The following is a 26,002-nucleotide window of genomic DNA, read 5'->3' on the forward strand; positions in this document are numbered from 1 at the left end:
TTTAATAAGAGATTAAAAATAAATTTTCTACTACAAATTATTTAGAAATATATATATATATATATTCTTTAAAAAAAGAAAAGGGTAAAATAGTCAACACGGCCGGAAAATTATAAAATGACTGAATAACCTGAAGGAGCTGGAATATTAACCTCAGATGAAAAAGAAATTGAGCCAATGAAGCGTTCTTCTCTGCAAGGTTAAAAAAAAGATCCGACGGCCCACGTTGCATCTCGCGCTTCCATTTCGCTTTCAAAAGGAACGGAACCAACGCTTTGTGCTCTCCAACGCCTATTTCGGTGCTTTCTCTCTGATACTCTCTTGTTGTTCTTCTTCTTCTTCTAATTAAGGTCCCTTTTCTCTGTTAATATCTAATTAATCACTCTCTCAATCTCTCGGCGTGTCTATCATTGGTTTGTTAAGCTGCAGTTGGATCTGCCTGTGAAAGTTTTGAAGTTTGTTCCTTTTGTTTCTTCATTCTGATTTTATTGGGGAATTTTTAATTTTGATATCTGATTTTTGCTTTTCTTTGTGGTTGCTTTCAATTTTTGGATTGGTTGATGGGACATTGTTTCAATGTAAAAGAGAAGTAGGAGATAAAATTGCATTAGCCAATGTCCTTGTGTTTCCATTTCGATGGATTCTTTCTCTTTTTTTTTGGTAATATTTCATATTTAAGGTGATGGCAAGCTTTCTGGTGCTTGATTTGTCAATTAACTAATCAGATTACTGACCTCAATAATATAATGTTAATGTGCCATGAGTGAACATTACGAGAGAAAATGACTTGCTGATGTTGTAGTGATATATTAAAATTGTGAACTTTATGGATTGATCAGATAATGGTATTTGCAGGCAGTAAAAGATGGCCGATGGTGAAGATATTCAACCCCTAGTTTGTGACAATGGAACAGGAATGGTGAAGGTATGTAATTGAATTTTTTTTTTTTATTGTGTTTGTATTACTGAACAGTTTGGTAGAATTTTAGAACAGATTTATTCCATTTATTCTTCTTCTTTTTCCCCCTTTTGGGTTGTTTCTGGAAGCTGTTCTGGGGAAACTGTGTCCAAATTATTTTTGGGAAAAGTAATAGTTTTCATTTGTTAAGAACAAAAGCCTCTCTCTCTAGAAACTAGATCGAACAGGCTACTATTTCTTATGCTATTATTTTATGCATGCTAGTAAGCTAACTGGGTCTGCTTTTTAAATATTTCATTTCTTTTTTGGGAACTGACTTCAACGTTTATTTTAAGGCTGGATTTGCTGGAGATGATGCTCCACGAGCTGTGTTTCCTAGCATTGTTGGTCGTCCTCGTCACACTGGTGTGATGGTTGGCATGGGCCAGAAAGATGCATATGTTGGTGATGAGGCTCAGTCCAAGCGTGGTATTTTGACTTTGAAATACCCAATTGAGCATGGTATTGTGAGCAACTGGGATGACATGGAAAAGATCTGGCATCATACGTTCTACAATGAGCTTCGTGTTGCCCCAGAAGAGCACCCTGTACTTCTAACTGAGGCTCCACTTAACCCCAAAGCTAATCGTGAGAAGATGACCCAAATCATGTTTGAGACCTTCAACGCTCCTGCCATGTATGTTGCCATTCAGGCTGTTCTATCTTTGTATGCCAGTGGCCGTACAACTGGTAAGCAGTCAAATGATTTTCTGGTAATAATAATGTTTATGTGCCTAATGATGTTAATTTTTCTGTCGAGTGAGATTTGTTAATTGGTGTGACATAAAGATAGTGTGTATGGAGTGCTCTCCTGGCCATAGTTTTTCATTATCTTTTATTTCTGTCAGAGATGAGTTAATTTATTTTCTATTTAATTTATTGTTTGCCTGCAGTCTAATTTATCTTATTCCAAGCATCACGTGTTTTATTTTAGCAAATTGATTAGCCTATTTTTAGTTTGATTTGTGGAATTTGCTATGTAGGTATTGTGTTGGACTCTGGTGATGGTGTCAGCCACACAGTCCCCATATATGAGGGGTATGCCCTCCCACATGCCATCCTTCGTCTTGACCTGGCTGGCCGTGACCTTACTGATCACTTGATGAAAATCCTCACTGAGCGTGGGTATTCTTTCACCACCTCAGCTGAACGGGAAATCGTGAGGGACATGAAGGAAAAGCTGGCTTACATTGCCCTTGACTATGAGCAGGAGCTAGAGATCTCCAAAACCAGCTCTTCAGTTGAGAGGAGTTATGAATTGCCTGATGGGCAGGTCATCACAATTGGTGCTGAGCGTTTCCGTTGTCCAGAAGTCCTCTACCAACCATCAATGATTGGAATGGAAGCTGCAGGCATCCATGAGACCACATACAACTCCATCATGAAGTGCGACGTCGATATCAGGAAAGACTTGTACGGTAACATTGTCCTCAGTGGTGGCACAACAATGTTCCCTGGCATTGCTGACAGAATGAGCAAGGAAATCACTGCTTTAGCCCCAAGCAGCATGAAAATCAAGGTTGTTGCACCACCAGAAAGGAAGTACAGTGTCTGGATTGGCGGCTCCATCTTAGCTTCCCTCAGCACTTTCCAGCAGGTTTGTTCACATTCATTCATTGATATACGCATGTTTCCTTCTAGAAGTTAAATCTGAGATTGTTTTTCTCATGGGGGACATTTCTTGCTTGTTCTTTAATTGCAGATGTGGATTGCCAAGGCAGAATATGATGAGTCCGGGCCATCAATTGTGCATCGGAAGTGCTTCTAAATTTTTTGAGAATAGGATTGTTGAAGAAAGAGGGTCCAAAAAAAGAAAACTACTGTTATGTTTCCTGGGAAAGAAGTGGACAGCTTGCCCACTTTGTTCAATTTAGCTTTGTTGTCCTTCTATGTTTATTATGATGTTGGAGTGATAATTTTGAGAAGGCAAGGAGTTGATTGCCAAAATGGTCCTTTCCACAATTCTTTCATTATTACTATTCTAAGTTTATAAATTTAAAATGTCTACTTCTAATTTGATCCATTTGATTAATCTTGTCACTACGATGGATTATTCGGGTGGAGAAATAATAAAATATGATTTTATGTCGATATTTAACATGAAATGATAAACAAATAATAGTATGACATATACGAAAATGCGGTGATTATTTAAAAAAAAAAGAAAAAAATTGTAAGGTGATCACAAATTTTTTAGATTTTATATTGACTTATTGAAATTTACATGCATGCATATCCAATAATTATTGGATGATTATTTCATATAAAATATAAATTTTGATTTATTGGCAAAGAGGCGAAAAATAAATTTATCATTTCATTCCAATAAATTTAAGAATGAGAGAAAGAACTAATCCAATCAATTTAAGAATGAGAAAGAATTAATGATTTATTCTGATTGTATCAATCTTTCTTTTTGGAGGACGAGATTCTTCCGAAAAAGATGGGCTCTATAGTTCATACCGGGTAAGTGTTGGAGATGGGTGATATGTGGTTGGAGGTTGTTCATAGGAATAGTTGAAAGGGGCATTTGGGTGGAAAATGGGCTGTAAATGGGCTGTAAGAAACAATGAGCTGTCCATGATCACAGTGAAATGGTGGCCAATGAGATGGAATTTGAATCTCTTTATCCCATTTTTGGCAGTTAATAATTTTTTATACACTGAATGATAGTGTTTTTGAAGTTCTGAGAATTCTCCACTAGTATGTCCACAGATATGCTTTTTCTCTTTGTATTTCTTCGATGAGGAAGCACCCCAGTGGGTGTCGCTGGCATCAATCTGAAGGATCTGATGTCCTATGCTAGAAATTTTTAGAGGTGGCGGACTCAAAGTCACTTCTTTTAATGCCTTGACTGCATCTGTTTGTTCCTTCTTCCAAGGTGGAGCAGTCTTTCTAAACATTTTCGATAGCTGGCTAGTGTGGGCGGCCACATGAAGAATAAACTAAGGTTAAATACCTATATTCTAAGACCATACAATCCGGACAAAAAAATATTGCAATCAATTTAATAATGATCGAGTAACATTGCATTCTTTATATTATTGTGGTTGCTGACACAGAGTTAGCCAATGTTTATTCTCTAGCTACCGTCATTACTTGATTTATCGCAATTGTTTTATCACATAATTTCTCTAAAAGATGAACTTCAAAGAAAATATTTGGAGTCAAATTTAATCTCAATTTTTTTTTCCTAAGAATTAAAATTAAAATTCAAGTTTTTATTCTTCAGCCTTGATTCCTATTTTTTATTTCAATTCTTGATTATGTAGTTCTCGATTGGAATCTTTAGTTTTTTTTTTATATATATATATATATATCCAAAACTACATCATTTTAGTTAAAACTATATTATTTTAAACTAAAACAATTTATTTTAAATCTTTAAAATTAAATAAGTTTAATCTAAACAAAATCAAATTAGAAAAATTTTAAAATATAAATAATTTTTTAAAATATAAAATTCATAGTATGATATTTTCCATTAAATTTTAATAGAATTTATATAAAGATATGAATGAGAGTTGAGCTTATAAATACAAATATCCTTGTAAATTTATATTATTTATAAAAAAATTAATTAATAAAAACAATTTTTCTATAATAATTAATAAAAATTTTAAATAATAAAATAATGAAAAGTCTAAATATATTAAACTAGCACCTCTATATAATTACAAACTCTGAATCCGAGAGTCCTTCCAAACTCTTTAAATAACATAAATTTTCTTAAATGGCCAAATAATATCAATTATAAAGAGTAGCCTATTTGATTAATATTAGCATTATTTATTAATTATATTTCCATTAATGGTACCTTTGTTAATATAAATTCATAATACCTACTCACCTAATATATTAATAAATCAACGAAACTTAATATTTCATAACTAGCTACTAATGTATTATTTCTAAGTCAATAGAAATTGATATTCCTAACTCAATAGGAATGTATTGTTATATATATATATATATATATAAACTTGTGAATAAATAAAAATATTTTTATTTGATATTTCATATTTATCACCAAAATATATTATTAATGAGCTAAGTTATAAATACTTACAATAATAGAGAAAAAGAATTTTTTTTATACTACAATTTTTTTTTTAAATTTGAAAAGGAAAAAATTAGACATTATATGAAAAAAAAAATATTGTTTTAAATTTTTATAATCCTATTATAATACTAACAAAATTCTAACATTATTTAGTATACTAGGAATTAAAATTAATTTCAACTTTGTTTTTTTATTTTGATATAATTTTTTATTCGGTTATCATTAAAAAATTAGAATTATTTTTGATATAGTATGCACAAAAAGTGCAAGTATGTCTTTAGAGAGTTCAGATCCTTTGGGATTGGGTTGGATTCAGATTTGTTATAGAGTAACGGATCAAAGATGTTTAGAGAAGGGATAAGATGTTCAGATAGGGTACAAGGTGTTAGGATAGGACACAAGGTATTGGGAAGGTACAAAGTGTTCGGACAAGGCATAAGCAGTTTGGATAAGAAAGGATTATCTTGGAAATCGATTACAAATTGTTGGGATATACTATATATCTATCGAGAATTTCGCCTAATAGTGTTTTGTATTTATGTAAAATAAGGAAGAAAATAATTAAATATGAGTTGGTAAGATTCTAAATGTAGCGAAAATGCGTTATTCCTCACCTTATAAGTAGGAATCAAGACAATAGCTAAAGTACGCAATTCCATTCTTCTAATTTCCTTTCAGTATCGACTTTCTTTTTACACTTGAGCATTAAAGTGGCCTTACTCAAGCCACTGACTTAACATATTTTTTTATTTCAGGATCTAAAAGACTTATTTGCTGACTTGAGAATTAAGGGCAATGTCAATTTTAAAATAATAAAATAAGTTAGATCTAATGTAATTATTTTCTATAATTTCAAATATTTTTCAATTCCTACTTTTTTTTTTTAGTTTTATTTTTTAATTTAATTGAAGAGAACTAGAAACCGTATGCACCATTATTAAAATAGTCAAGTTACCATAAAATATAAATGAGTGGAAAACTAGAATGAGTTGGATCCAGCAGGCAATAATAATAGGTCCTCTATATCTACTTGTATTTATATATTAAATAACTTTTTCTTAGTAGGTATTATATTAAAAAACATTGTAAAAGCCAGAATTAAGAAAAATACTTAAAAGGGATGATCATGTGAGGATCTTTAGGGTGCGTTTGGTTGGATGTTAATAAGTATAATTATTATTATTGTAACTTAATATTTCATTAATATTATTTAAATAATTAAAGAGATTATATTAACTTTTAACTTAATTAATATTTATGTCACATTGAGGGGTTAAATATTAATCTTGAGATATTAAGTTAATAATGACTCTTTTTAGAGGTTAAAATTTAATCATTGTTTTTTTTTTACTTTTTATCAAACACTTCCTTAAACTAAATTAACTTTATCTTTAGGGTCTAATAATCTTTTGTGGATGGAGGTGGTTCCTCTCTCCATTAAAGAATGATTTGTATAAATGTAACAATTCTCAAATCGTTGTTATTGATTTATGGCTACAGTATAACCGTATAAGATAATAGTTTTCGACTACTGTCTTAAATTCATTAAGTTGCAGTGTCCCTTCCTCCCTTTCTCTATTTCCTTCCTACCTCTTTTACCTTTTATTTGTTTGGCACTTTTTTCTTCTTCTCCTTCTCTCTTTCTTTTCTTTCCTTCTTCCTTCTTTTTCTTCAAGTTTCATATGGATTATGCCAATTTTAGTGAGGATTTTGTATTCTTTTCTATCAATTTCCCTCTAATATTCCTAATGAGGTATTTACACTCAGGAAGACTAGATCATATAGTATTTTGGACCAATCCACTTGACATCCAATACAACTTAATGTGACAATAGTTTGTGTTGAAATTAAAGTTGTTTAGACCACTAGTTTGCAAATGGTCTTTGAAGTTTGATTCTGCTTACCTAAAGATCAACAAAATTTCTGTATACTCCATCTCCTTTTGAGTCTCACAGGTGATCTTATCCAAATTTGTATTTAATTTTAACTCCATGGTGATCCTCCCTCCTAGTTTTAAATGACTCAATATCATAAATCTAGTGCTTGAAATCAATTTATTAAAAGTTTTGAATATATTTTGGTTAGATTTCTACCCATTTCAACAAAATAAATCTTATATTAAAAAATTTCTACAAAAAGTAATAGTATATTTATTGAGAATTACCTTTTTATAATATTTCTTTTTATGTTTCATTTAAGTATTAATTTAAAAAAAAATAATTTATATATTTATTTCCTATACTATCTTTTTCTATCACAACATTGCTCATGGCTGATCTACAGCCAACGGCATCTCAGACAGGTCCTTCGCCGACTACAGACTCTGCCAGCAGCACTACAGGCCTGACCATTGAGCCTCCTCAAGCCCAGGATCCGCATGTGGAAATACCAGAAAATGATCCAACATTGGATTTTAGAGTAAATAATTGAATAATATAATTTGAAAAAAAAAGTGATGCATATGGTGCTTTCTAGTGAGACATCTTATAGATTCAATGATCCTATATGATCAAATATTTAGTGCCAAATTAAATTGTGTAAAAATCTTTGTGAATAAATTCTTGGATATATACTCATCTAAGCAAAAGGTAGTTCCCCATCTCACAAATTTCCAAGTATATTCAGCAAATTCAAATTTAAAATTTTTATAATAGAGATTTTAAGCCTTTTCTCATTAAAAAGAATTTTAAATATATCTAAATTATATATTATTTATTCTTTAAATCAATGATATTATTTTTTTAAGTATATTTGGGAAATAAATTTAGGGTGGTAAATAAAAAGTAATCATGTCATAATATAAAAAAAAATAAATAAAACCCTATTCTACAATAAATTATTGTCAAAAAAATGAAAAATGTATCATAAAAAGTTAAAATTTAATTTTAACCTCTCAAACTTTTCATATTTTTGCTATTGAACCCTTAAACCCATCAATTTTAAATTTTCTCTGAAAAAAAAATGGATGGATAAAATTCGGCTTAAAGTTTAATTTACCCTATGTTGTTATTGGAAAAGTTCAACTTAACTTATTCTCAATTTTTTTTTATCCAATTTATTTAAAAAGTTTCATTTTAAATCCAATTTCACCAAAAAATAAAGAAAATCAAGAAATTTAGTTCTAAAATCAAGAAATTGAATTTCTTAATTTTTTTATTTAAATAAAAAAATCAAGAAAATTAGCTTATAAATTTTAATTTTTGAGCTAAATTGAATTTAAATTGAAAATTTTAAATTAAATTAAACAAAAAAATTAAAAATTAACTAAATTGAACTTATCCGTTAACTAAAGGGCTAAATTAAATATTTGCCAATAAAATTGGCTTCATTAACTTTAACTTAGTTTGCTTTTTGATTTAATGGTTGAAATTATATTGCTTACCTAATAAAATTAGATCGTGCCCCAATTTCTCTATTAAAAAATTAATTTTTAAATAATTTTTATTAAATTAATTCAATTTTTTGAATTGTGCGTTGATTATAAGAATTATTTTTGTCTGATTGAGTGCCAAATACAAGGGCTAAATCTCCCTATAAAAGAGTGTAAATCTTATTTAAATTTTAAAAATTAAATAATTAATAAATTTAAAATTATAAAATTAAATAATTATAATATTTAAATTAAATAGAATTGCTTTAAAGTAATTTCAAAGAAAAAAATTAACGGGAGGAATTAAATAATTTATAAAATAAAAATATAAAAATTAAATAATATAATTTTTTAAAATAATAAAATTAATTAATTAATTTTATTAAAATTTAAGGATAAAATAAAATTTTTTCCTGCAGTAAATAAGAATAAAAGGGTGTGATAATGAAGCACCTAAAAAGGCCGCGCGAAGGGCGGATTTGAAGTTTGAAAAGAAGAAATGAAGAAAGGGCGCCCGTGACGCGTTCTTCTCTGTAAGTTGTGCCCACACAAAATTTAATAAAAAGCACCACAACTGATCCAACGGCCCTCATTGCATCTCGCTCTTCCATATAATCACCTTCATCCTCTCTATTTTCGCTTTCAAAACTAACACTTGTTTTTCTCTGCTCTCTCTCTCTCTCTCTCTCTCAATTACTCTTTCCTTTCCTTAATTAAGCTCTGTTTCTCATCTCTCATTTCCTTTCCATTTCTCCCTCTGTTAAGCTGCGATTGGATCTGCTTTCGAAATTGTTAAGTTTGTTTTCTTGATTCTCTATGTTTAGTGATTTTTTTAAATTGGATAGAAGATCGAATGATTTTTTTTTTTTTTTTTATGTTTGAGATCGGAATTTTTGTTTACATTTGTGGGTTCTTTGCGTTTTAACTCATTTGATTGGATTTATATGCATTGGTTGTAGCTTGAACAGAAATGAAAATGGAAGCAGATTGCAGTATCAAGATAGAAATTAATCAACAAAAACATGAACTTTACGTTAGGAAAACCAAAACAAAAAGAAAAGAAGAGAATGATATCAGCCTAAAAGGGCCAATGTTATATGGCTGATGTGATATATACACCAAAATGCCTTTATTTAATTTATCAAGTGATACATTTATTGCAATGCTATAGTCTTTGACATCTGTGAAAAGATGCCTTTTTTTCCTCTGTAATTATCAATTCACACTCTATTATCTCCTATGGTACCTTGGGGGCATATTATGATTGTGTTGCATCACAATATCTGCAATGCCAATCTTTACCTTGCTTTTGATTTATTTAGCTTAGTAATACAGTGCTAATGAGCCTTGAATAAACATAAGGGGAGAAAATAGCAGTGATCATGGTGCATTTTACTAGCAATTATGAACCTTTACCAGTTTGTTTTATCAGGCAGTAGAAGATGGCTGACGCTGAGGACATTCAACCCCTTGTCTGTGACAATGGAACGGGAATGGTTAAGGTATGCAATTGGACTTTATTGCATTTGGAATCTGAATGAAATTTCAAAATGTAAAGTATTTATATTAGTTTCATTTTTCTTTTGGGTGGATTTTGGGTTGGAGGGTTGTTTCATTATGTTTTCTGAGACTGCCAAAAGTATTTTGGGATAGGGAATATTTTTCATTTTTAAGAAAAAAAGCCTCTTTCTATAAACTAGATTCAACAGGCTACTAATTTCTTTTGCATCGCATTCGCGCCGGTTACTTGCAACCTATGCCGGTTAACCTTTTAACTTCTTTTTTTATTTTTTAACCCTGTATACTGGTTTTGGGGGAATTGATTTCAACATTTGCTTTAAGGCTGGATTTGCCGGAGATGATGCTCCACGTGCTGTGTTTCCCAGCATTGTTGGTCGTCCTCGTCATACTGGTGTGATGGTTGGCATGGGCCAGAAAGATGCATATGTTGGTGATGAGGCTCAGTCCAAGCGTGGTATTTTAACTTTGAAATACCCCATAGAGCATGGTATTGTCAGCAACTGGGATGACATGGAAAAGATATGGCATCACACCTTCTACAATGAGCTTCGTGTTGCCCCAGAAGAGCACCCAGTACTTCTAACTGAGGCTCCTATGAATCCGAAGGCTAATCGTGAGAAGATGACCCAAATCATGTTTGAGACCTTTAACACTCCTGCTATGTATGTTGCCATTCAGGCTGTTCTATCCTTGTATGCCAGTGGTCGTACAACTGGTAAGGGAGCAGTCAAATAATTTTCTTCATTCAATGGCCGTTTCATTTGAAAATGGAGCTCTTTGATGTGCAAATAACAATGTATATGTGCCCAATGGAGTTAATTTTAATATAGATAAGACTTGTGAGTTGTTTTGCTGAACAACTAGTTTGTTTGGAGTGTTCTCCTCATATCATTCGTTTGATGTTTGCCAGATGTTAGTTAATTTGTTTCCTGTTTAAGTGATCATATCCTGGGAAGTCCATTTTATCTCATTGAACTTATGTTAGTCTATTTATTGTGATTGTTCTGGAATTTGCTGTGCAGGTATTGTGATGGACTCTGGTGATGGTGTCAGCCACACAGTTCCCATATATGAGGGTTATGCCCTCCCACATGCAATCCTTCGTCTTGATCTGGCTGGCCGTGACCTTACTGATCACTTGATGAAGATCCTTACTGAGCGTGGATATTCTTTTACCACCTCAGCTGAACGGGAAATTGTGAGGGACATGAAGGAAAAGCTGTCTTATATTGCTCTTGACTATGAGCAGGAGCTAGAAACCTCGAAAACTAGCTCATCAGTGGAGAAGAGCTTTGAATTGCCTGATGGTCAGGTCATCACCATTGGTGCTGAGCGTTTCCGTTGTCCAGAGGTCCTTTTCCAACCATCCATGATTGGAATGGAAGCTGCAGGCATCCACGAGACCACATACAACTCCATCATGAAATGTGACGTTGATATCAGGAAAGACTTGTACGGTAACATTGTCCTCAGTGGTGGCACAACCATGTTCCCAGGTATTGCTGATAGAATGAGCAAGGAAATCTCTGCACTGGCCCCAAGTAGCATGAAAATCAAGGTGGTTGCACCTCCAGAGAGGAAGTACAGTGTCTGGATTGGTGGTTCCATTTTGGCATCTCTCAGCACTTTCCAGCAGGTTGGTTCAAATTCATTTATGCTTTATATACAAATGTTTCTTACTTGAAGATTATTTTTACGATGATTTCACAATGGGGACTTTGCTTGCTTTTTTCCCTGAGCGCAGATGTGGATTGCAAAGGCAGAATATGACGAATCTGGACCATCAATTGTGCATAGGAAGTGCTTCTAAATTTTTCAAGAATAGGATTGTTGAGGAAGAGGAGAAAAAAAATGTACTGTTTTGTTTCTTGGAAAGAAGTGGGTAGCTTGCCACCCTTTCTCTTCTAGCTTTGTTGTCCTTCCATGTTTATTTTGGTGCTGGAGAGATGACTTTGAGAAGGCGAGTAGAAGACTGCCAAAATGGTCCAATTCTTTCATTATTATTATCCTAATAAGTTTATTTATTTATTTATTTATTTTTATTTTTAAAAATACTTATGAGATGCATTTTGATCTGCACCCCTTAATTTTATTAATGGGTTTATGGCCTCCTTGCATAATAATGACCATTATGAGTTGGTTTTGGGTGTCAATTAGTACACAACTACAGATTGGGTGTATGCTCTTTAGATGTCCATGATAATTTGTTCACCTGGTATTGTTATTTTCTTTCTCAAAGTTTCACGAATATACAAGAAATTTATTAAAATAATTAAAAGTAGAATTTGAGATATGATAATTGAACTTTTATGACATAAAAGGAAATTCAAATTGATTTACTTGAGGGGGAAAATATCTTTTTTTTTTTAATTAACATTTTGGTCTGTGAATCCCCTAACTTAACTATTATTTTTATTAATTTTTTTTAGTTGGAGGTGTTATTTTATTATTAAACAAAATGAATTTTAACATATAGCTAACTCTACCTTTCTCTTGTATTTTTTTTTATTAATTATAATTAGATAGTATCATAGCTCAACTTTCATATCCCTTGCTTCATATGCACACAAATAATCGAGTATCACTACACTTGCATTCAAAGAGCAAGTCATTTTCATTCCTCTCATCTTTCTCTTCTCCTAAAAGTTTTATTCTAGAGTAAAAGAAGGGACTCGGATGTGTGATGATCAGTGTAGCAGAATGGATGATCTAATTCCATTGCATATTCCTCCTCTTATTTTCCCACTGTCATCAAGTTCTGGGCTGATATCATCATAGATTTTCTCTGGTTTGTGGATCCTTTCCTCCATCAAAAAGTAGTCATCCGAGGCCAATAACTTGTATTCTTGATTGTTTTCATCACTATAGTTAGACTTAGACCTTTTGCATGTCCAATGGCCCAAGTCTTTGAAATTCTCATCATGTGAAAGGGATCGCTGGGGGAAGCTACCAAACCCTTGAATCCTTTGTGTTAACTTACGAAGTCTTGCCCTTTCTTCTTTCAGAAATGGCTCACTTTCCAGCAACTTAAGTATTCTTGCTGATAAGTTTCTGACACACGAGCCCCAGTTGAATCTGCATTTGAAACCAGATGATTAATTAATTATGGATACGAACTGTAATAATAAAAATTTCAAAGGCAGAACCAAGGAAGATATGCTCATATATACTAGACCAACCCTTTCTCGTCAACCAGTTGAAAGCTTTCCAACTTCTTAATGACTTCTTTATCGCACGGAAATTCATCAGCAACTCTTAAAGGACCATGGGTTAGAAGGTGTTCTAACACGAGTAGAGTCTTGTAGGTAACGCGCCAAGTTTTTCTATCAAACTTCGTCAACCTGAAAAGGCAACAGAAACAGAAGATTAAATCTTTAATTCAGGTCACAGCTATATATGTTGGTTCAAATAGCCAAACCAAATCCAAATAAGAGAAACCTGTTATGTAGAATGTCAACAATTCTCCAATAATCATCAACTTCAAAGGCAGCCCTTTAAACTACACCCATAGTACGTGTATCTGGAGCCCGAAAATCTCCATTTGTAGCTTCTTCTGTCAATCTTTAAAATCAATAGAAGGTAAGAACTTGTTCGGTTTTGAATTATTGATGTAAAAAAGCAAACTTACAGTTCCGCTGGCGTAACGTCTGTTAGTGCCAAGCGAGCGGTCTTGATCTTCTCCTTGAAGAAGAGAGAAGCTTGCCTTTTGAATTCATGGAAAAAATGGCTTCCCATCTTCTTGGTTCTGTCTAAAAGCATCGATATGTTGTTTACTATGAGAAGTGATGAAAGAATTCCACTTGGTTTCTCTTTAATTTGTAACTATTATCCAATGTACTTATAGGATTCCAACTGCTCCACTAGGGCTTTTTCCCAAGAAAATTGTGTTTAAAAGAAAAAAAGTTACCAACCAGGTGACTTCATCAGTACTTATCAAAATGGTGGATGTAGTGGAAGAGGGAGATGGTTGCTAGTTACATAAGCATTCAACAAATAAAGTATTAAGAAAAAGATTATCATTAAAGTGAATAAAAAATAATAAAAAAATAGTTAAATGTTGTTTTAGGGAAAGTAGTGTCTAACAACTTTTGTATATATTAGTATCTGCAAATTATAATGATTAAAAATATGCACTAAATATTTTAAAGTTTTTTAAATTTTTATTAATTATAAAATTATTCAAATATTTTATAAAATAATTTTAAATATTATAATTAAAATAAATTTTTATATTTTTGTAATTAATAAATATATAAGAATTAATTTTAAAATTAATATTTATTATGTAAAAAAAATTGAAAATTTACATAAAATTAATAACAATTTTAAAAATAAAAATGTATTTATATGTAAAAGTTTATTAATATTTATTAGCATAAAGCTTAATTTGTACCATGGAAAGATTCAATTTAACTTATTTTTAATTTTTAATTCAATTTATTTTAAAAGTTTTAATTTATATCTAATTTAGCCCAATCTCCATAATTTATGTTACACGAGCTATTTACTAAATATTTAATTATTTTTTATTTTTTAAAATTAAATATTATATTAAAATAGAAAAATATTATTTTTATATTTCCATATTATTATTTGATATTAAAAAAGTAAAATATATAAAATTAACTAATTTAATTATTGAATTTTCATTAAAAAAATTAACTATGTTCAAAAATTTTAAAAATAATTAACTAAATAATTAACCTTAAAAATATTAAAAAATAATAAAAAAAAGTAACTCACGACGCTATGTGATGAGTAAGTTGCACATTCTTTAAATTTGGGCTGAAATAAACATAAATCGAAACTTTTAGATTAAATGGGATCAGAAGTTAAAAATAGCTAAATTAGACCCCAATATGTATATGGGACAAATTGAGTTTTATTTCAATATTTATTGTAACAAATTAAAAAATAGTATAGTGAATGAACTATATTAAATATTTTTTAGATAATTGAAAATTTGTACTATTTAGTATTTTATTAAGTTAACAAAATATTAAATTATGACAATTTTTATTAATATAAATGGATAAAAAATAAAAAAAATAAGAAATTAATTAATTAATTGTTAATAAAATTGGTATAATGAATGAATTATATTAAATTAATATTTGTGAAATGTGAAATTTAAAAAATTAAAATAAATAAAATAAATTTTCACTATACTAATTTTATTAATTTGCTAAAATAAATACCAATCTATTTTTACATATAAATAATGTTTGTATTTTAAATTTTTTTATATTATGTAATTATTAATTTTTTATATCATGTTTATTAAGAATTATAATATACTTTTTTAGTATAAATATAATAATAATATTTAAATTTTAATGTATGCTAATTATTGTGATAATAGAAATTAAAATTATTTTAGTATTTAGTGATGAAATATCCTTCGCTAAAAATTATTAGTGTCAATGATATGTATCACGGACTGGGAGTTTATTAACGCCAAACTTAAACAACCCGACATATGGCATGGATTAGCCTCTTGCAGCTAAAGTATTAGTGATGGAGTTTTGTCGCTATTATATATTACTGGTGATGAATCATTGATCGTCACTATAAATATATTCACATAAATCCTGAAAGTGTTTGGGATTTAATTAAACCCTTTTATTTTTTAAAAAGTTAAATAAGTCTTTTAAATTTTTAAAAATAGATCAAATAAGCCATTAGAATAAATAAGTCCTTTAACTTTTAAAAATAGATAAAAATGACTAAATTATAATTTGCATCTAATATTAATCTAGCCAAGGTTGTGCAAGAAAATTTTCTAGTGCCCTGAGTTTTCTTAAGCAATTTTATATATCTTATTTGTAATATTCTGATGGATATTTGTTGCACCTTAGAGCAGATTAATAAATTATTTTTTCTCGAATAGTTCAAGAAATTTTTCTGACGAATATGATGAATTCATAGAGAAGCTTATTAAAGTATTTGAGAAAGAATAATTTATTATTTACTTTAAAATGCAGTAGATATTTACTGAATATTGTAAATTAATTATGAAATATTATTGATGAAAACCTTGTGTACTAGAAGATTTGCTTGCATAGTTTTGATTGAATTATATTTGAGGCAAATTTGAAAGATTTGTTTGAATATGAAATATTTTAAAAAATTATATGATTATTAGCTCATATTTTAAAGGCCAAAATAAGTTTTTTTTGCCTATAAATTAATTATTTTTTTTTATTATGATAAAATGATGTCTGAGTGTATTTATTAAGCTAAATCTCGGGGCACTATTTGCAGTCCAAGTGAATAGATGTACATTCATGAGAATATACACACCCACAGCTAGCTCTCTCTCTCTCTCTATCTAAAACTATCTCCCTTTATCTACCACTATGCTTCCTTAATGCATAAGCTCCTAATCCTATCATCAAATGGATTGCTTAATTGGATAATTAGTCATAAAGTTGTATGCATAATGCAACCATTAACGTGTAATTAACGTGTAAAGAAGTAAAATGATTTACATTGATATATAAAATGTATAGAGCTTAATTTTATTTTGAAAGTCAAAATCATGCGTGAAATATATACCTATTAGTGAATATCTAAAGCTGTTATCGACTCTAAAGAGACATTGTGAGAAAAGAGTTATTTAAATTATATATGAGATATTTTTCTTTAATACCCACTCAAAATGAGACTCAATTAACTGTTGTTCCACATCGATTTATGATAAGAAAATTATACTAATTACTTGGGCAATCCTCCCTTATTGAATTAATTCTTAAGATTGATTTATACTCGATTCATTTAATTTTTGGGGTTGATTTAGACTTGATTTATTTAATCCCATTAGGATGAATCTCTTTTAACAATTTTGGTTGCAACTTTACAGGGTCAAAAGAGTCACCAAAAGCACTTCTTTTGATTTCTTGCTGAGAGAGAGAGAGAGAGAGAGAGAGAGAGAGAGATTTGCCTTTGTTCGTGTCCAAATTATGCATAGCTAACATGTAATCCACTCAAATGCTAGCTAGAATCCATATTATTAGATGGTGAAGAAGAAAAGTTCCACATACTCCTTTAAAGCCTTCATTTTGGCTATCTCTTATCCCGTTGGGAATTAATATATTCTCCCCTTTTAAAGATAATGGGACGGAAATGAAATACTAAAGTGGGATGAGGATGAAAATAGCAAAATTTAACTGGCTCTTTTTTTTTTATGTGGATTTTATTAGGTTAATTTAAGACTAACAACTTGATTTTCTAAGTAAAAAACCTAGCCTGCTGCTTTTGTTTGAAGAAAGAGGTTAATAATATTAAAATAATTGTTTCCAAAATTATTAATATTGCATCTAAATTAATCTCGGTTAAAATTAAATAAATAGAAAAATAATTAGCTTAGAGCTTATTGGAGACTTAAAAATTTTGAGCTAATTGAATAAAAAATTAAAAATAAAATAAAATGAAAATTTTCAATAAATATAAAAATTAAATTAAATATTTTATCAAAAATTAATTTATAAAATATCCTTAAGATTTTAAATTAGACCAAATAATAGCCTGGACTCAAATGGGCCTCTGTCTTATATTTGGAGTCAATAAAAAAAAAATTGAGTAATGAAACAAAGAAGAAGAGAGAGGCCCATAGTGGATCTATGGGACTTCAACCCAAAGATGAGCTCAGGTGCCCAATTCAAAACTGACAAGAAAAAAGACGGTGAACACCATCGGCCTTCTGACAGTTAAATTATGAGAATGAGCAAGATCCTCTGCACACATGGCCCAACGGCTATATCTCAACTTAAGCCTTTCTCTTTGGGCAAACAAGCAGAACTGATTCTTGAGATTGGAAGGGACATTGGGCTTTATTTTGACGGATAATCACTCATTTTGCGAAGCAAATTGCTCATTACGCTGCTGTTCTCCAAAGTTGCAATTAAGGGCTTGTCGAGAGACTTGAGGGAACTTTTCCCCTTCCTAATCTGAAAGAGCTATGGTATTCTATCTTTGTTTTCATGGAATTGCAGGGGTCTTGGGGTGCGAAGACGAAGTCCCACCTTAGGAGTCTCATAACCAAGCACAAGTTGATAGTGGCTATTCAGGAAACTAAAGCTGATACGGTGTCCTTCTCTGTGATTCGAAGGGTTTGGGGAATAGGTAATTTGGTTTCGTCCGTTGCCAAGGATGAAGGTCTTTCTGGTGGGTAGCTGTGTCTATAGAAGGTGTGTTATTAATGGTTATATGGAACAAGGACCCAATCCTAGTAAAGAGTAGCTGTGTCTATAGAAGGTGGATTCATCTAATAGGTACGGTGTTAACTTGCAATTTAGAATCTCATTTTGTTTTTGTTCATGGCCCCTGTGTTCTTAATGAGCAGGAAATTCTATGAAACGATATTGCTTCCGAAAATGGTTCGTGCTTAATCAAATTCTAAAATATTTCGAGAGAAAGAGTGGGCAGTACTCCTCTGCTGGTATGTCTAATTCCTGCTCCTTTGTAAATAATTTGAATCTTAATGAGGTGCTATTGAGTGGAAAGATGTTTACATGGCATGAGCTCTATTAATGTTTACATGGCATGAGCTCTGTTGATATGGCTTTAGTCTCTTTTCAATGAAATGAAAAATTTTGGAGACTGACTAACGAGGTTGATTGGGCCCCCAAACCAATCAGATTCTTGAATATTTAGTAGACCTGGCCTGAATTTATGGATATTTTGAAGGTTATTGGAGTGAGATCTCAACTCAACTCAATGAAATATCACTGTTTTATTGATTACAGAGGCTGAAGATTATAAATTTAAAATTTAAAAACATAACAGAAAATTCAAAAAAAATATGATAGAAGTTGTTGGCAATGTCTTTTTAATTTTATTGTATATAATCTTTATCTTCTCTACTCCTTATCTACAGCAAATGAGGCATCTTCAACACTCCTTCTTGCGTCTCTTATTGCGGTTTTGAATTTGTCATCAAGCATCTCTATGTTTTATTGATCATAGAGGCCTTTATATAATGAAATTTCTTTCAATAATATACTGAAGATTATAAATTTAAAAACATAACAGAAAATTCAAAAAACATGATAGAAGTTGTTGGCAGCATCTTTTCAATTTTAATATAGATAATTTTTATTTCTTTCAAGATCTTATCTGCAGCAGATGAGGCATTTTCAGTACTTCTTGCATCTTTTGTTGTGGTTTTGAATTCATCACCAAGCATCTTCATTTTTCAGCTTCTCTTTGCCAGTCTCTTTATCATCTTTTTCTTTTTATGATTGTTAAAGTTTTGAGACATGTTGGTCTCTTCATCATTTTTCTATAGTTTATGGACATACTTAGGTCCCTTGGCTTGATTTTGTTTTGTTGGAGGTGCTTGGCTTGTTTTTTTTCGTGTTTGGTTTTGTTATTTTTGGAGAAAACCTTCTTGTTCCATGTTATGTTTCTTTCCATGCTGTAATCCTACCTTTGGCTTGCAGGCTTTTATTTTTCTCTTTTATTTAGGGCTGATACCATTGTTGGTTTTTTTTAAGAAATGATGTAGGAGCATATATGAGACTAAAAATGGTCTATGTTTTATTGATTCTAGAGTCATTTATATAATGACATTTCTTTCAATAATCTGCTGAAGATTATAAACTTGAAATTTAAAAACATAACAAAAAATTTAAAAAACATTACAGAAGTTGTTGGCAATATCTTTTCAATTTTATTGTAAGTAATCTTATCTTCTTTCAACTTCTTATTTGTAGTTAATATCCTTATTAGTGTTGCTAAGAAAATTGAGAAATTAATAAGAAAATCCTTATCAAATTGGATAGTGTATATTAAAATTGGTAGGAGTTAGAACTTGCTGTGGAATATAAATGACTTGGAAATTGATTTCTATAGCTTTGAAAATGTTCATGGTAATTGATGTTGGATTGTAATTTTGATAATTATGCTGATAGTTATTTATTTATTTAATAAATGAATAAGCAACAAAAACTTGAAAAATATTGTACAAATGAGTTTTCAGTTTGTTATGGTTATATTGTCGATATGAATATTTTTTGCTGTGGTTATTATTTTAAGTGCCCATTTGTACCTAACTAAATATATTCTTGGAGATTGTAAGTTTGCAAGAACGTCTTCTTTATCCAATTGAAGTGTTCGCTTTTAAATGTGGTTAGTTTGATTTATCTGTCCCATTATTGAGCTTCTTTTGATTTTATAAGCATATATGATAACCACAGCAACCCAGGTATTAGCTAGTTCGAGTATAAAAATCAGTTGCATAATGTGTCTTTAACCCATATCGTTCGTGAAGCCAACTTGATAGCTGATGGTTTAGCCAAACAAGGATTAATCGTGATTAAAGCTTTGTTGCTATTCTCTGATTTCATTATGCCATTGGGCCGCTCTTTTTAGTTTAGTCAAGTGTAGAAGGCCTGGTCAAGTGTAATCCGTATTACTTCAGTGTGATGATCTGTCCATGGAACATGGTTTTTCTTTAACCTATCATGCAAGGGTTTTGCTAGATGGTTAATATTTGGACAAAAATCTAAGATATAATTTAAGTTACCTAAGAATTTCTGTAGCTCGGTTTTATCCAAGATTTTATCAGGAAATTTGTTTGAAAATTCTCGACTTTTTTCTATTGGAGTAATGGTTCCTTGGGATATGTAATAGCCTAGAAACGTAACCCTGTTTTGGAAGAGAGAAATCTTTGATTTTGAAACGGCAAGGCCATTTCATTTTGTAACAGAGAAGAATGTTCTTAAGTGTTTGAAGTGTTGTTCAATTGACTCTGAGAACACAAGAACATCATCTATATAGACTATGCAAATTTTGAATATAGATTAAAAATTTCATTCATAATTCTCTGGAACTCTGATGGGGTATTTTTCAAGCCAAAAGGCATGACTTTTCACTCATACTATCTAAAGGAAACTGTGAATGCGATTTTGTATTTATCTTTTGGATCAATTTGTATTTGCTAAAATCCTGATTTCATATCAAATTTGAAAAATACAAATGCAGAATGAAGTTTTTGTAAAAGATCTTTTTTGTTTGGAATTGGATACCTGATCCATTTCAAAGCTTTATTCAGAGGTTTGTAATTAATTACTAATCTAGGAGTGCCTCTTTTTATTTCTGAATTTTTATTTATATAAAAAGAGATGATAGAGATGAGGAAATTTTGTATGCAGGTAGAAGTAATGGATTATTTGTTGTAGCTCTCCATTTGCTAATACTTCTTGATGTGTTGAAATGATTTATATGTTGATTGGTTTTAGGCGAAATAATAGTCTTCTGACTTCTTAGAGGACTCGATTTCTCAAAAACCTTGTCATTTCACAATCAGATTTTGTAACTCGGACTCCAGTTAACATTCCTCATTTGAATAATTCTCGTGCGTCTAGATATCGAGTTTCAGATATCTGCGCTGTTTTGAAGCGAGAGATGTTGAAATCTAAGCTGTGCTCACAATCTGGATAGACGAGAGTAATTCAGTTAGGATGTTCTTGAGTGCAGTGAAAGTGAGGTTTTGAATAGAACTCCCATTCCCATGACCATCCATTGTGATTCTGCTGATTGTTTTTTGTAAAATTGAGACATTTTTGAAAACATCCAGTTGTTCCTTGGTTCTGGACTGGATGATGTTTTGTAGGATTTTCTCGTGGATCTCCTGAGGAAGACCGTTAAGAACTTGTTGCCTGAATTTCTTCGAAAGACAACGAGTTTGAAAATGATCATAACGAACTGGCTCTGCTGTCTATTGAGTATATATATATATATATATAGAAATTTAATTTTTAGTTGTATATATATATTCATAATGGACGTCAAGTGTAGAAGGCTTGGTTTCAGTTAGTGTTTCTGCTATTTTGTCAGGGTACCACATGTTTCTTGTTGTGCTGCATTGCATGTGTTGTTATGTCTTCTGTTTTGCAGTGTAATTCAGGACTTTTGGTTTTTGTTTTCATTCGTGTTTTGTTCTCTTGTTCCAGATTTTTTCATTTAGCATTTCAGTTTTTAAGTTTAGTGTATTGGGTGGTCTATCAGGGCTTAAATTGCTAAGTTTTTTCTAGTTTATTTTCATTATTAATGTAATTTTTGCTTAAAAAAAAAGGAAATTCCCATTATTACTTACTTAGACTCACCTTGTTGGATGCATTTTTTTTTTCATTAAATCAACTGCAATTGACCTAATTTATTTTAATATATACATATCCTTACTAGCCATAGTCTATTTTCAGTTTCTCTAAAAACCCTCAACAACCTATAATTATTGTTGCATTCTTGTAACAAAATACTTCTTACATTTTTTGAAAGTATATCCTTCTAAAACTATTACCCAAAGAATTAAAAAAAAAAAAAAAGTCTAAGTACACTTTAGTACCCTGTATTTTGGCCTTTTTAGCATTGAGAACATATATTTTGTTTTATGTCAATTAAAGACAGGAACTTTGACTTCATTTTTACGAGAGGACAAATTGCTAATGGTGTTAAATAACACTGATATGGCGTTATGCATGCCACTTCAATGCCACATCACTCTACGTCATGCATGGGTGCCAAGTCAGCATGCCATGTCATGAAATTTTATGCCATCGCTCATTTTGTCATCTAAGTGTAAAAAGGTGAAAGTACATGTTCTAAATTGTAAAAATATGAAAGTACGTGTCCTAAATTAAAAAAAATAAAAATATAAAGTTAAAGTCATAAATGCTAAAAGCGTAAAAATTTTGAGAGTACATGAAAAAATAAGGAAAGAGAGAGGTGGAGTGAGAGAGAGAGAGAGAATGAAAGGTATGGGGAAAGATAGAGATAAATTGACTCTTTCATGTCTCTCTCTTCATCTTTCCCTCTCTCTCTTTCTCTCACTGTATCTCCCTTTCTCTATCTCTTTCTTTCTCTCTCTCTTTATCTTTCTATCCCCCATTCTTCTCTCTCTTTCCTTATTTTTCCATGTACATTTAAAAGCGTGAAAGTTTTAAATAGTGAAAGAAAGAGAAAGAGACAAATAGGAAGAGAGAAAGGGAGAGATATGGAAAGAAAGGTAGACATAGTGAGTGTCAATCTGTCTTTATCTCTCTCCATATCTTTCATTCTCTCTCTCACCCTCTCTCTTATTATCTTTCATTATCTCTCTTTCTTTTTTCTTATTTTGTACTTTCAAAATTTTTGTACGTTTTTCTTATTTTGTACTTTCAAAATTTTTACACTTTTAGCATTTAAAGCTTAAACTTTTTTTTTGGGTAATTTAGGATATGTACTTTCATATTTTTGTAACATAAGACATGTACTTTCACTTTCTCTCTCTCTCTCTCTCTCTCTCTCTCTCTCTCTCCCATTCCTCTCTCTCTTTCCTTATTTTTTCATGTACATTTAAAAGCGCGAAAGTTTTAAATAGTGAAAGAGAGAGAAAGAGACAAATAGGAAGAGAGAAAGGGAGAAATATGGAGAGAGAGGGAGACATAGTGAGTGTCATTTTGTCTTTATCTCTCTCCATATCTCTCTCTCTCTCTCTCTCTCTCTCTCTCTCTCTCTTATTATCTTTCATTATCTCTTTATCTTTTTCCTTATTTTGTACTTTCAAAATTTTTATACTTGTAGCATTTAGAGCTTAAACTTTTTTTTTTTTTTGGTAATTTAGGATATGTATTTTCACATTTTTGTAATTTAAGACATGTACTTTCACCTTTTTACATTTACGTGATAAAATAAATTATAGTATAAAATTCGATGATGTGACATGCAGATGTGTCACTCTTGTATGATGTGGCATTGATGTGACATGCCACGTCATCACCATATCATGCATGGTGCTACATCATACATAGGTGCCGCATCAGCGTCATTTAACGCCGTTAGCAATTTGTTCTTATTGTGAAAATGGGGTCAAAGTTTCTGTCCTTAATTGATACAAAACAAAGTACATGCCTCCTGACGCAGCGTGCAATGCAAAAAAGGATCGACACACGTTCAAACACTTGAAAATAAATAAGATCTAATCCAAGATCTTAAGAAACACATGATTCAATCCATAATCTAAAGATAAAACAAAACAAATATAGCTTTATGAAGAAAAATACTTTATTAAATAAATCTTGAAACTTGTACATGATTGAAATATAATGGGTATTTATAGAGTTTTAAATCCTAATATAGATAGAAATGAATTAAAGAGACTTAATTTAAATAGAAAACATATTTAAAATACCTAAATTAAATAAAAGTTGTATTTTATAATTCTAAATATATTAAGAAATATAAATAAAATTTATCTAGTAAAATAAAGAATCTTATTAGAATTACGAATGCTCGTAGAAATAAGAAAACACAAGTATTTGGGTCTGGCATAGATTTGTGCACCGTGTCACCTTCGATGCCAAAAAGGCCAAAGTATAGGGTAATAAATTGTGGTTTCCCCCTAAAAAATTAAGAAACTTCATTCTAGAGCAGAAAGAAGAGACTCCGAAGTGTGATGATCACTGTAGCAGAATGGATGATCTAATTCCATTGCATATTCCTCTTTTATTTTCCCACTGTCATCAAGTCCTGGGCTGACATCTCCATAGATTTTTTCTGGTTTGTGGATCCTTTCCTCCATCAAGAAGTAGTCATCTGAGGCCAAGAACTCGTATTCTTTATTGATTTGATCACTATAGTTAGAATTAGACCTTTTGCATTTCCTAAAGCCCAAGTCTTTGAAATTCTCATCAGGTGAAAGGGATCGATGGGGGAAGCTACCATACCCTTGAATCCCTCGTGTTAACTTACGAACTCTTGCCCTTTCTTCTATCTGAAATTGCTCATTTTCCAGCAACTTCAGTATTCTTGCTGATAAGTTTGTAACACACAAGCCCCAGTTGAATCTGCATTTGAAACCAGATGATTAATTAATTAAAGATACATACTCTTAACAATAAAAATTTGAATGGCACAACCAAGGAAGATATGCTCATATGTCCTAAACCAACCCTTTCTCGTCAACAAATTGAAAGCTTTCCAAATTCTTAATGACTTCTTTATCTCTCTGAAATTCTTCAGCAACTCTTAAAGGACCATGGGTTAGAAGGTGTTCTAATAGAAGTAGAGTCTTGTAGGTAACCCGCCAAGTTTTTCTTTCGAACTTCGTCAACCTAAAAAGCAACAGAAACAGAAGATTAAATCTTTAATTCAGGTCACAGCTATATATGTTGGTTCAAATAGCTAAACCAGATCCAAATAAAAGAAACCTGTTATGTAGAATGTCAACAATTCTCCAATAATCATCAACTTCAAAGGCAGCTCTTGAAATTACACCCATAGTACGTGTATCCGGTGCCCGAAATTCTCCATTTGTAGCTTCTTCTGTCAGTCTTTAAAAATCAATAGAAGATAAGAACTTGTTCGGTTTTGAATTATTGATGTAAAAATCCAAACTTACAGTTCTGCGGGTGTAACATCTGTTAGTGCCAAGCGAGCAGTCTTGATCTTCTCCTTCAAGAAGAAAGAAGCTTGCCTCTTGAATTCATGTAAAAAAGGGTTTCCCATCTTGTTGGTTCTGTGTGAAAGCATCAAATATGTTGTTTACTCTGAGAAGTGATGAAATGATTTACTCGGTTTCTCTCTAGTTTGTAGTTCTTATCAAATGTACTGTGTATGTATTTATGAGAGGGAATTATTTGCTTATGTCATGGGAATTTTAAGTGGATTATTTTTGTGACACATGCGTTGCACGTTTAATAAGGTTTGACAGGATTTACAATCGATGAATACGTGATTTATATAATTTATAAATATAATATTATTTCATATTTTAAATATTTTTCTTAAATTATAAATTTAAATTACTTTTATTTAAATGATAAACATGATTTTCAAAAATAATACTTTTTATATTTTAATAAATTTTATAAATTAAATAGTAATAATTTATTAACTATTATACATAAAAGTAATAATTAATTAAAATGAGCTTTTAACTTTATCATAATTGATAATTAAATCTCTCGATAAATTAACGATATGATAATTATTTAAAAATAAAATATTAAAATAATTATTACATAGCTTATAAAAATATTTAATGTTATCCTAAAATAATTGTTGGATAAAAAAAAATGTGATAGGGTCACAATTATCATATTTCTTT

General features: G+C 30.8%; 3 protein-coding genes and 1 long non-coding RNA gene across 6 annotated transcripts; 3 read left to right on the forward strand and 1 right to left on the reverse strand.

The window, feature by feature from the left end:
* The first annotated feature begins 205 nt into the window (after positions 1–205).
* LOC110645715 (actin-97) lies at positions 206–2,905 on the forward strand. 3 transcript variants are annotated; one of them, XM_021798948.2, is made up of 5 exons: positions 206–299; positions 856–925; positions 1,255–1,648; positions 1,942–2,555; positions 2,661–2,905. In XM_021798948.2, the coding sequence occupies exons 2-5, from the start codon at positions 866–868 to the stop codon at positions 2,724–2,726; spliced, it is 1,134 nt and encodes a 377-aa protein (XP_021654640.2). In that variant the 5' UTR covers positions 206–299; positions 856–865; the 3' UTR covers positions 2,727–2,905. The 3 variants fall into 3 exon arrangements, with proteins under 3 accessions (XP_021654640.2, XP_021654639.2, XP_021654637.2); XM_021798947.2 differs by having other exon boundaries at positions 224–350; XM_021798945.2 differs by having other exon boundaries at positions 272–455.
* Positions 2,906–9,128: 6,223 nt separating this feature from the next.
* On the forward strand, positions 9,129–11,944 carry LOC110651311 (actin-97-like). The gene is made up of 5 exons (XM_058151754.1): positions 9,129–9,182; positions 9,824–9,893; positions 10,234–10,627; positions 10,935–11,548; positions 11,657–11,944. The coding sequence occupies exons 2-5, from the start codon at positions 9,834–9,836 to the stop codon at positions 11,720–11,722; spliced, it is 1,134 nt and encodes a 377-aa protein (XP_058007737.1). The 5' UTR covers positions 9,129–9,182; positions 9,824–9,833; the 3' UTR covers positions 11,723–11,944.
* Positions 11,945–12,599: 655 nt separating this feature from the next.
* LOC110651312 (uncharacterized) lies at positions 12,600–13,671 on the reverse strand. The gene is made up of 3 exons (XM_058150836.1): positions 13,541–13,671; positions 13,092–13,253; positions 12,600–12,987 (listed from the first exon to the last, which is right to left on the reverse strand). Exons 1-3 carry the CDS (start codon positions 13,669–13,671, stop codon positions 12,600–12,602), a joined length of 681 nt encoding a protein of 226 aa, XP_058006819.1.
* A 3,967-nt stretch (positions 13,672–17,638) lies between these two features.
* LOC110651314 (uncharacterized) lies at positions 17,639–25,575 on the forward strand. Its single transcript, XR_002494153.2, has 2 exons — positions 17,639–18,185; positions 18,257–25,575. It is a non-coding gene; the product is annotated as an uncharacterized LOC110651314 (long non-coding RNA).
* The last annotated feature ends 427 nt before the right edge of the window (positions 25,576–26,002 follow it).

Source organism: Hevea brasiliensis, chromosome 8, assembly GCF_030052815.1.
Source record: "Hevea brasiliensis isolate MT/VB/25A 57/8 chromosome 8, ASM3005281v1, whole genome shotgun sequence".
NCBI classification, from domain to species: Eukaryota; Viridiplantae; Streptophyta; class Magnoliopsida; order Malpighiales; family Euphorbiaceae; genus Hevea; species Hevea brasiliensis.